A 12,284-nucleotide genomic window follows, 5' to 3' on the forward strand; every position below is an offset into this window, starting at 1 on the left:
TTCCGGGGAGGCCAGCATTGCAGGGTCAATGCCCACACAGACTAGGTAGCATCTCAAACACAACCTTTCCCATCCAGTTCATCTTGTGTTATGGTCAGGCAGACCACGGTGGGAGTGTCTTACAACTTCATACACCCATCCCAGTAATGGATAGTGCTAGCAGCAGGGTGTCAGGCCACTGATGAATGGAGGGGTGGGCACTCTGGCTTACCATCTACTCAGACCTGGAATATCACTCGGGCCAGTACTCTACCTGGAGAGACAAAGAAAACACTCTGCAGGATTTCATTCTTGGTGACCTCTAGGATTTCCTTGGTGACATTCACTAGCCTCCCCACTGTTGGCGGCACCCGTCGGAAGTCCAGAATCCTGCAAGAGAGGAAGCTCTGTTCCATCTGAACGATGATCAGGGAGTGAGGAGAAGGGGTTTTGTCCCCTGGCCAGTGCACATTAGGAATTGGCTGGTGTACCCGGGAGGGTGGCCAGTGAGGCGGGTCTCTGCAGTGTTGAGCTGGTAGTGCCCAGGTCAACACTGGGCCTTTAAACCTAGGTCTGAAGGAGTGGAGATGGAATTGAAAATGAATCCTTATTCTGTCAAGCCTCCTGGGCAAACCTTCCCACCATCCCAACTGTGTTCTTGGTCAGTGCTTCTCATATTTTAATGTTCCTGTGAGTCACCTGGCAATCTTGTTCAAATACAAGGTCTGACTGAGTGGCTCTAGGGTGGGGCAGAGATTCCTTATTTCTAAAAAGCTTCTTGGAAGTTCCCATGACGCTACAGACCACACTTTGGGTAGCAACGACTGAGCAAATAGAGGGAGTGGAATGTTTCGGAATGTGCTTTCACCTAATATCATAACAGTGAGACTCCTTGGATAAATAGGAGTGGGTGCATTCTCCTTGCTCTCAGATCAGGAAACTAGAGCAACTGCCCCAAGCAGCATGGCAGGAAGCATGTTCTTTGTAAATTGTTTTCATTACATTCATTAAAAGGCCTTGTGTTTTTCAATCTGGGGGATTGCATGGGACATTTTGGGTTCAAAGACACCACGATGAGGCACGAAGAAGATAAAAAGCCAGAAGGAAGAAATGCCAGGGAGTTCCCACCTGAGGGTCTGTCTAGCCACCCCTCCCAGAGGATTGGTCCTTATAGGCAATGCCATCTCCGTGGGGCCAGACCCTACCTGTCCAGATGGAAAGCTGCGATCTCAGCATTGTGTCTCTGAAAGTCAATGAAGTAGAAGAAGTCCACGGGCGTCTCCTCATCTCGCTGCTGTCTGGAAGGAAGGAAGGAATCACGCCCTGGACTCAGACTTCAGCTGGGAGCCTGAGAAGAGAGCTGATGAGCATGACCAGCGAGAAAGGAAAACAGGCTTTTATGCTTTTCATGTACACACAGGCGATGGCGCAGCAAGTCAGGAATGGCCTGTGGCTCCCTTGGCCAGGAGAAGACATGCAAAGTGGGAGGCGACAGGCTTCTTGTAAGACATTGTCCTGCAGACACCACCAATACCAAGTTTGCTACTTAAGAAGCTTTGGTGACAGTGGCTGATTATTTTCAAAACCCAGCAGTTAAGAGGGAAGAAATAGACATTCTTTTGCAGGTGTGAACAGAAGAGAGAGGAATGGTTAGCAGAACCAGAGGTAGTACAGATCCAGATGTCCAAGGATGAAGAAAGGTGGGGTATGAGCCAGGAATTGGTGATGGAAAAGTGGCCCAGAAATGCAATTTAGTATGCTGGGGTTGAAGAACAGAAAACTTCTGGGTCTTGGGATGTTGGGGAAATACGTGGACCATCATCCCCACAGAGAAACACAGCTGGATCATGAGGGCTGGGGGCGGCTGGTGCAGATGATATTGATTTATATACATTAAATCTCTAATGAATTCCTGAAAAGCACCAGGCTGCCTGAGAGTGGTGGGGCCTGCTGGGTGTGTACATTCACGAAAGTGCTTTTTAATCATTAAGAGCATCGTGGTGTGAGTCCTGGCCTCTAGGCTGACTTTGCCTCGAGGCTAATAAACATGGAAGAATGATGATCTTCGAATAATTTTATAATCCACTGTGTGGAACTGTTAAAACGACTGCAAAGCGATTTAAATGTAAATAAACGTAATGTTGCAGAAATCTATAAATAAGAAGCACTGGCAATTTAAACCGTGATGTGCATTTTGCCAAAAAACACAAGTGAGTCCTGGAAACCACAGTGAGGTGCTGCCAAAAGTAGAGATTCTATTTTAAAAGGTGCAGCCACAGTTACAGCACAGCCCTCCGTGCTCAGGCCTGGCCAGCTTATCATCATCATCACTGGATGTCCAGGCTAGCAAGGACAATCCCTCTTCCCAGTCTCATTTTAACTGCTGAGTCCCATCTATAGGAACATATGATCTCTCAGACACCTTTTAGGGTCTTCTGAAACATTTTCTCATTTTTGTATGACATAAGTAATTTTAAACTCAAAGGTTGTTTTTACTTTAGATCAATGCTTCTCATACTTTGAGAAGCACTAATGCATGTCTCATTGCACATTATATTGTATACATTACATTTTAAAAATAAAAATCTTTATGTTCCTAATGTATATTTTCCAAAGATAAAGTTCTACATTCTCTCTTTAATCAGAAAAAAACGGTGTTCGCCTTAAATTACAGAAAAATAAAAATCACATAATTTTTCAAGAAACACATTTTAAAATGATATTATTTTAGATTTTGGACTGAATTTTATAAAAATGTAGATTACACTGTGTTATGGTATAAAAATAGATAAAATTGGTCCTATCACTGAATGTTGGAGGGGTTTGCATTATATTTGGGAAAAAAGCTGGCTAATTTGAACAATTTTTGCATAGACACACTTCAGAGATATTGCAGGTTTGCTTCTAGACCACCACAATGAAGCAAATATGGCAATAAAGTCATTCATGCACATTTTTTGGTTTCCCACCCAAGGCATATAAAAGTTATCTTTTTATTATACTGGAGTCTATTAAATATGCAATAGCATTGTGTCTGAAAAATGTATACATCTTAATGGAAAAGCACTTCATTGCTAAAAAATGCTAACACTTATCTGAGCCTTCAGCAAGTCATAATCTTTTTGCTGACTGACTGGAGTGGTGGTTGCTGAAGGTTGGTGAGGCTGTGGCAACTTTTAAAAATAAGACAACAGGGCTAGGCGCGGTGGCTTACGCCTGTAATCCTAGCACTTTGAGAGGCCAAGGCGGGCGGATCACGAGGTCAGGAGATCGAGACCATCCTGGCTAACACGGTGAAACCCCATCTCTACTAAAAATACAAAAAATTAGCCGGGCAAGGTGGCGGGCACCTGTAGTCCCAGCTACTTGGGAGGCTGAGGCAGGAGAATGGCGTGAACCCCGGGGGGCGGAGCCTGCAGTGAGCCGAGATCGCGCCATTGCACTCCAGCCTGGGCAACAGCGAGACTCTGTCTCAAAAAATAAATAAGTAAATAAATAAATAAATAAAAATAAGACAACAATGAAGTTTGCTGCATTGATTCACAAAAGATTTATCTGTAGCACGCAATGCTGTTTGATAGCATTTTACCCAAAGTAGAACTTCTGTCAAAATTGAAGTCAGTCCTCTCAAACCCTGCTGCTGCTTTATCCACATCTGCAGTTACCTTCTCCCCTGAAGTCTTGAACCCCTCAAAGTCATCCATGGGGATTGAGATCAATCTTCTTTTAAACTCCTGTTAATGTTGATATTTTTACCTCCTTCCACACATCACAAATTTTCTTAATGGCATCTAGAATGGAGAATCCTTTCCAGAAGGTTTTCAAATGATCTTGCCCAGGTTCATCAGAGGAATCACTAACTATGGCAGCTATAGCCTTATGAAACATATTTCTTAAATTGTAAGACTTGGCTGGGCGCGGTGGCTCACGCCTGTAATCCCAGCACTTTGGGAGGCCGAGGCGGGCGGGTCATGAGGTCAGGAGATCAAGACCATCCTGGCTAACACAGTGAAACCCTGTCTCTACTAAAAATACAAAAAATTAGCCGGGCATGGTGGTGGGTGCCTGTAGTCCCAGCCACTCGGGAGGCTGAGGCAGGAGAATGGCGTGAACCCAGGAGGTGGAGCTTGCAGTGAGCTGAGATTGCGCCACTGGACTCCAGCCTGGGCGAGAGTGTGAGACTCCAGACGTCTCAAAAAAAAAAAGAAAAATGGTAAGACTTGAAAGTTAGAATGACTCCTTGATCTGTGGGCTGCAGAATGGATGTTGTGTTAGCAGGCATGAAAACAACATTAGTCTCCTCGGACATCTCCAGCAGAGCTCTTGAGTGACTAGGTGTATTACCAATGAGCAGTAATATTTTGAAAGGAATCTTTTTTTTTTTTCTTTTTCCCCTGAGCAGTAAGGTCTCAACAGTGGGCTTAAAATATTCAGTAAACCATGCTGTTAACAGATGTGTGGTCGTCCAGGCTTTGGGGCTCCATTTATAGAGCACAGGCAGAGTAAATTTAGCATCATTCTTGAGGGCCTGAGGATTTTTTGAATGGTAATTGAGCATTGGCTTCAACTTAAGTTCCCAGTGACATTATCACCTAACAAGAGAGTCAGCCTGTCCTTTGAATCTTTATCATCATTATTATTATTTTTTATTATACTTTAAGTTCTAGGGTACATGTGCACAACATGCAGGTTTGTTACATATGTATACGAGTGTGTCCTTTGAATCTTTGAAGCCAGGCATTGACTTTTCTTCTCTAGTTATGGGGAAAGTCCCAGATGTTATCTTCTTCCAGCAGAAGGCTGTTTCATCTACACTGAAAATCTATTGTTAGTGTAGCTACGTTCATCAATGATCTTAGCTAGATCTTCTGGATAACTTGCTGCAGCTTCTCCATCAGCACTTTACTGCTTCACCTTGTACTTTTATGTGATGGAGATGGCTTTTTTCCTTAAGCCTCATGAACCAACCTCTGCTATCTTCCAACTTCTGCAGCTTTCTCACCTGTCTCAGCCTTCATTGAGGAGAGTTAGAACTCTGCTCTGGATTAAGCTTTGGCTTAAGGTAATGCTGTGGCTGGTTTAATCTTCTATCCAGATAACTTAAACTTGCTCCATATCAGCAGTGAGGCTGTTTTGCTTTCTTATCATTCGTGTGTTCAGTGGAGCAGCGCTGTTAGTTTCCTTCAAGAATTTTTCCTTTGCATTCACAACTTGCCTAACTGGCACCAAAAGCTTAGCTTTCGGCTTATTGGCTTTCAACATGCCTTCCTCACTAGCCTCCTGAATAATTTCTTGCTTTCCATTTAAAGTGAGAGATATGACACTCCTCCTTTCATGTGAACACTTAGGGGCCCTTGTTGGGTTACTAACTGGCCTAATTTCAATATTGTTGTGTCTTAGGGAATAGGGAGGCCCGAGGACAGGGAGAGATTGGGGGAACAGCAAGTTGTTGGGGCAGTCAGAACACACATTTAGGCCAGGCACAGTGGCTCACACCTGTAATCCTAGCACTTTGGAAGGCCAAGGTTGGCAATCACTTGAGGCCAGGAGTTTGAGACCAGCCTGGCCAACACAGTGAAACCCCATCTCTACTAAAAATAGAAAAAATTAGTTGGGCGTGGTGGCACACGCCTATAATCCTAGCACTTTGGGAGGCTGAGGTGGGCGGATCACCTGAGGTCAAGAGTTCGAGACCAGCCCGGCCAACACGGTGAAACCCCGTCTCTACTAAAAATGCAAAAATTAGCCAGGTGTGGTGGGCGGCGCCTGTAGTCACAGCTATTTGGAAGGCTGAGGCAAGAGAATCGCTTGAACCCAGGAGGCGGAGGTTGCAGTGAGCTGAGATTGAACCATTGCACTCCAGCCTGGGCAACAGAGTGAGACTCCGTCTCAAAAAAAAAAAGTTTGAAATATTGTGAGAATTACCAAATGTGACACAGAGACACGAAGTGGGCACATGCTGTTGGGAAAATGGCACCGATAGACTTGCTTGATGCAGGGTTGCCACGAGCCTTCACTTTGTAAAAAACCCAGTATCTGCAAAGTGCAATAAAGTGAAATGCAGATACAGCGAGCTATGCCTGTATTTGTTTGTTTTGTTTTGTTTTTGAGACGGAATCTCGCTCTGTCACCTGGGCTGGAGTGCAGTGGCTTGATCTCGGCTCACTGCAAGCTCCACCTCCCGGGTTCACGCCATTCTCCTGCCTCAGCCTCCCGAGCAGCTGGGACTACAGGCGCCCGCCACCACACCCGGCTAATTTTTTGTATTTTTAGTAGAGACGGGGTTTCACCGTGTTAGCCAGGATGGTCTTGATCTCCTGACCTCGTGATCTGCCCGCCTCAGCCTCCCAAAGTGCTGGGATTACAGGCGTGAGCCACCGTGCCCGGCCTGCCTGTATTTGTCTTAACTGACCAGGCAGAGATGTGTTAGGCTGTGAGTTATGTTAATTTATTTTCCTGCAAAGGAAATGCTACAGGTTCTAGAAGTTTTTCCTCCCTGATACAAAAGAACTGAGAGTGGAGCTCATCCATTGCATATTAGCTTCCAGTTTTAAAAAATGAGAGACATCCGGCCAGGTGCATTGGCTCACGCCTGGAATCCCAGCACATTGGGAGGCCAAGACAGAGGAATCACCTGAGGTCAGGAGTTCAAGACCAGCCTGGCTAACATGGTGAAACCCTGTCTCTACTAAAAATACAAAGTTAGCCAGGTGTGGTGGTACACATCTATAATCCCAGCTACTCGGGAGGCTGAGGCAGGAGAATTGCTTGAACCTGGGAGGCCGAGGTTGCAGTGAGCCGAGATAGTGCCACTGCACTCCAGCCTGGGCAACAAGAGCGAAACTCCATCTCCAAAAAAAAAAAAAAATTAGAGACATCCTATTGTGCCACATAAACATTTTGATCGGAGAACAGAATCTGTAGACCTGGTGATTTGTGGTGCATTTGCAGATTTATCATTACTTTTATGCTTCTTATGAACATCTCCTGTTTATCAGTGTTCCTTAGGTTGCCTCTATCTAACCGGCACTGTCTTTTGAGTATATATTATACGTGCCTGACTAACTGTAACAATAATTTTAGCTCTATAACAACCAGAACCTCACTGGTGGCTCTTGTGTTCAGCTGAGCATTGTGCCAAAGAGTCACATGTCGGCCGGGCGCGGTGGCTCACGCTTGTAATCCCAGCACTTTGGGAGGCCGAGGCGGGCGGATCACGAGGTCAGGAGATCGAGACCACGGTGAAACCCCGTCTCTAGTAAAAATACAAAAAATTAGCCGGGCGTGGTGGCGGGCGCCTGTAGTCCCAGCTACTCGGAGAGGCTGAGGCAGGAGAATGGCGTGAACCCGGGAGGCGGAGCTTGCAGTGAGCCGAGATCGTGCCACTGCACTCCAGCCTGGGCAACAGAGCGAGACTCCATCTCAATAAAAAAAAAAAAAAAAAAAAAAAAAAAAAAACACAAAAAAAAAAAAAAAAAAAAAAAAAAAAAAAAAAAGAGTCACATGTCTACTTGTGGAAACTCTGCTAATTGTCATGTGTATTTGCTGTTATAGCTCTCATTTCAAAGGGACACAATGTATTTATTTACATATTTTAGTACACTATATGGCTGAATACAAGATGAGGTCTCTCCTGAAATTGTGCCTTGGAAAGGAGTCTCTATATTCAAGTCCTGGCATAGTCAATCACTTTATTTTGTTTGGGACAGATACATTAACCTGGTATGACTACTTTGCATTGATTTTACTGCCTAGTGTAACTGGTTACAACAGGTTGTTGGTGGTGATGGGGGAGGGGAGTGGGGAAATAATTTAATATTGATTTGATATTCACCCCCAACTTGACTCTAAGTGATGATGACAACCAATGCACCAAATTTTTGACAAGTAAAATCTATAGTGGGAGAAAAAAAAGCAATATTTCTAAATCTATATACTGTTTTATATGATGGGATTTTAAAATCAACATAAATATAAGCAGACATTCAATTGTTTCATGTACATTTCTGGAGAATTTTAAGTTGATCTAACAACTAGGCTTTTGGATCTTTCACATAGGAAAAATGGGGGAACTCTCTCTTTTTTTTTTTTTTTTTTTTTTTTTAGATAGAGAGTTTCTCTCTGTTGCCCAGGCTGGAGTGCAGTGGTGTGATTTCAGCTCACCGCAACCTCCTCCTCCTGGGTTCAGGAGATTCTTCTGCCTCAGCCTCTCGAGTAGCTGGGACTACATGCACACACCACCACGCATGGATAATTTTTGTATTTTTGGTAGAGATGGGGTTTCACCATGATGGCCAGGCTGGTCTCGAACTCCTGACCTCAGGTGATCCACGCGCCTTGGCCTCCCAAAGTACTGGGATTACAGGTGTGAGCCATTGTACCCAGCAGAGGAACTCTTTATACAGCAGTGGTTCTCAAGGTTGCCTGGGCCTTGGGATCACAGGAAGAGCCCCCAGAGCTAGTCCACTGGACTCCCTGAGGGTGGGACTCAGGCATAAGGATTTTTAAAGGCTCCTCAAGTGAATCTAACATGCAGCTGATCCACTCCAACCCCTTCTTTAAGGAGGTGCTTTTGCCAAAGCAGTTGGGACTCAAACTCTTTATTCAGTTCTTATTCAAGTAGGCCCTGCCCTAAGAACCATCTACTGGGGCTTTCAATGGGCCTCCCCTCGAATGGCTGAAGGTTTGGAATCTGCCAGTCTGATTGTATTCCACTGGAAGAAACACATTCTGGAGGAAAGCATGACTCGGGTAACGTGGCCCCTCTTGGGGTGATTTTCTTTTCTGCAGGTCACCTCATCATCTCAAGGAGGAACACTCCCCTGGGCTAAGGCACTGGGGCCCAACTCTAGGAGACCCCAACCTGTGGGCTGCAGATCCTTTGGGGGCCAGAAACCCAAACTCACACCAAGCTCTGTCTAAGGACTAAATACATATTATTTCACTCGTCTATATGTTTTGCAAAATTTTCAAGGCATGTAGTTGCTGTTGTTATGAATAAAATATAAATTAATGTCAACATGTAATTGACTTCCTAGTAGCCTTTCTTGATTGTCTAGTTTTTCAGTCGAAACAAGTATTGTGGTATACAAGTCTGTAAACTTTTTGATGTCAAAAAGAGAGTGCTTTCCCTGGAAAAAAGTGGGGATCAATTAAAGTGGTGGAGTGTGAACTTAGCAACCCAGATGCCTGGGTTTGAATCCTGGGTCCACTGTTTGCAGCTGGAAGATTGGGATGAGATGGTCTCTTTCAGCCTCAGTATCTTTATTTGTAAAGTGGACATTATAAGAGTATCTGGCTCATAAGCTTGCCCGTGATCCAAGGACACAACTTAGGTCATTGTGTGGCATAGATGCTGGTAAGGGCCTGATAAAGACAAGCTCTTAGTATTTTCAATTATTATTATTATTATTATCACCCCAAACAGTTCTGTGCTTGGGCAGATTAGAGAATCTTTGAATAACTGGCAGAAAGACTTTAGGTCACTTTTATTAGTTTTTGGTCCAAATCTTCCCAGGGCCACCCCACCTGGGTGTGGAAAGGAGGAAGGCAGTCACTTACCTCATGGGTTTGAACATGGCCTTCCCGAAATCCGAGAACCTCAGCACCAGCTTGAGGTGGACCCCACTGGGTTTCACAACTGTGAGAGGCAGAAGGGTGAGTTAACCATGCTTCCGGGCCTCAGCCCAGGCTTGTGACTCTGTTCCTTCAATAAGCCCAGCTGACTTCGCTTTCCTCTTATGTAATGAGACCCTAAAGACTAGGATGTGCTCTCCATAGCCTTCAGGGTAAACACCATGGTGTCAGGCCATAGTGACGGTGTCCAGGGGCTCAAGACAGTACTTTTTACTTTGGGAAGTGAAGGCGGGAGGATCGATTGAGCCCAGGAGTTTAAGACCAGCCTGGGCAAGTTAGTGAGACTTCCATTTTGAAAAAAAAAAAAAAAGTACATTTTCTGCTGGTATGGGAAAAGGGCAAAAATTACAATGAAGACATTTACTGAAAACCCCAAAGAATGTTTTCCTAATAAGAATGAACCCTTTCCTCTTTGTGTTTCAACTACATCTTTGTAGATTCTACTTATGCCTTCTGTTCTATTAGACTAGCTTGTTTATCTATGCCGCTTTCTACTTAAGACTGTACACCTGGGCTGGGACCAGGGCTTGGCAAGTGAGTGCTTCTTAGGTGCAGGGAGTGCTACTTCCTTAAATTTTGCATCCTGGGCACCTCACTTGTCTTACCCTGTCCCTGGTCCTGGAGGGTCAGGACAATACCTCACTCACCTTGTGTTCTATAAAATGGTCAACGGCAGGTGCTTAACTGAAGAAAAGGGAAGCCTGGGGCCCTGTAAACCTTTATTTTCAAACCTTAGTGATATGGTTAGGCTTTGTGTCCCCACCCAAATCTCGTCTCAAATTGTAATCCCCTTGTCTCAAATCTCATCTCAAATTGTTGAGGGAGGGATGCAGTGAGAGGCGGTTGGATCATGGGGCAGTTTCCCCTATGCCGTTCTTGTGATAGTGAGTTCTCACGAGATCTCATGGTTTTATAAGGGGCTCTTCCCCCTTTGCATCCTCTCTCTCCTGCCACCATGTGAGATGGACCTTGCTTCCCCTTCCCCTTCTGCCGTGATTGTAAGTTTCCGGAGGCCTCCTAGCCATCCTTCCTGTTAAGCCTGCAGAACTGTGAGTCAATTAAACCTCTTTCCTTTATAAATTATCCAGTCTCAGGCATTTCTTAACAGCAGTGTAAAAATGGACTAATACATTTCGACACGCTCCATCAGATGTAGTCACATGTAGACATTTCTGATGTGTGTTCCACACATTGAAGTAAAGGGACGGGGCCACTCATGGCTGGTGATGACTGGCCTGAGGGCTTTAGGGTCCAGACCCACCTATAACCAGGTCACAGCACTCCTGGAGGGGAGCTCTGCCACTCTCAGCCCTAGCTTTTTGACGCCATTAATCACATATCCTAGTGAGTCTCAACTCTGGCTATATTAGAATCACCTGGGCCTCACCATCTGCACTTGAATCAAAACCCCTGGGGGTGGAGGCCAGGCAGGAGCACTTTTTAAAGCTCCCCCAGTGATTCTAATACACACACACATATATATATATACACACACACATATATATACACACATACATACACATATATACATATACACATATATACACATATATATACATATATACACACATATATATACACACACATCTATATATATTTTTTTAGCTGGAGTCTCACTCTGTTGCCTAGGCTGGAGCACAGTGGCACAATCTCAGTTCAGTGCAAACTCCACCTCCCAGGTTCAAGTGATTCTCTTGCCTCAGCCTCTCACGCCCGTCTAACTTTTTATATTTTTTGGTAGAGACGGGTTTTCACTGTGTTGGCCAGGCTGGTCTCGAACTCCTGACATCAAGTGATCCACCCGCCTCGGACTCCCAAAGTGCTGGGATTACAGGCGTGAGCCACTGAGCCCGGCTGATTCTAATATTTTGTCAATAGTGGGAACCATTTGCTTCTTGACTTTGAAAGCGTACTCCAATCACTTGAGGATGTTGTTAAAATTCAGATTCTGATTCGGAGGGAGAGTGAGACTCTGCATTTCTGATGAGTTCCTCAGTGATGTTGATGATGCTTTTCCTGGGCCATGCATTGCCCAGCGGGGCCTATACAACCCTTCCCCTTAAGTGCCTTTTCTTGTTGTGGGTGGATGGGGAGAAACATTGAGTTCTCAGGGGTTAGGCAGAGAGCCATGCTCCTTCCATTCTTGCCCAAGGTCGCCACTGGCGTGGATTTTGGGGTTTGCACAGCTGTGAGGGTGAAGAGGCTGGGTGGGGGCGGGGCCAGGTCACTTACTCTGGGTGCAGTCACACGCCCCCAGCAATGCTTTCTCATCTTGACTGTAATCTGCAAAGGAGGAGAAGGGCAATGAGAACTTCCAGTCTTGTTCCTGGGAGAGCCTACGATGTGGAGGTCCGTTGACTCTGGTTCAGATCACCAGAGGGGAGACTGTGATGTAGCCTGGGACCCTTGACCACTCGTGGGAGATCTCTTGGAGCCCAGGAGGCTGCTGCCTCCTTCCCTGCTGTGTCCCAGACCCCTGCTCTCTAGCTCTTCAGTGGACACTCCAGCAATATCTGGCTGGGAGACTGAGGCTGCTTTTGTCTCTGCGAATAATTTGCTGTGTCATTTAGATTGTCTTAGTGCTTGACAGCACAGACTTGGAATCAGCAGGCCTGTGTTTGAATCCCAGCTCCACCCCTAGGTCCTTGGCCAAGTTACTTAACCTTTCT

The 12,284-nt window shown here is 45.3% G+C and overlaps 1 protein-coding gene across 1 annotated transcript in view; it reads right to left on the reverse strand.

Annotated features, from left to right (window-relative positions):
* Window positions 1-12,284, reverse strand: part of FAM20A (FAM20A golgi associated secretory pathway pseudokinase) — a 66,931-nt gene that overhangs the window by 5,301 nt on the left and 49,346 nt on the right. The window contains exons 3-6 of the mRNA XM_032178514.2: window positions 11,848-11,898; window positions 9,541-9,619; window positions 1,185-1,277; window positions 254-369 (exon numbers count right to left, since the gene is read on the reverse strand). Of these exons, the coding sequence (XP_032034405.1) occupies window positions 254-369; window positions 1,185-1,277; window positions 9,541-9,619; window positions 11,848-11,898 (339 nt within the window). The remainder of the gene's footprint in view (window positions 1-253; window positions 370-1,184; window positions 1,278-9,540; window positions 9,620-11,847; window positions 11,899-12,284) is intronic.

The sequence above is a fragment of the Hylobates moloch genome, unplaced genomic scaffold, assembly GCF_009828535.3.
Source record: "Hylobates moloch isolate HMO894 unplaced genomic scaffold, HMol_V3 SCAFFOLD_15, whole genome shotgun sequence".
Lineage (NCBI taxonomy): Eukaryota > Metazoa > Chordata > Mammalia > Primates > Hylobatidae > Hylobates > Hylobates moloch.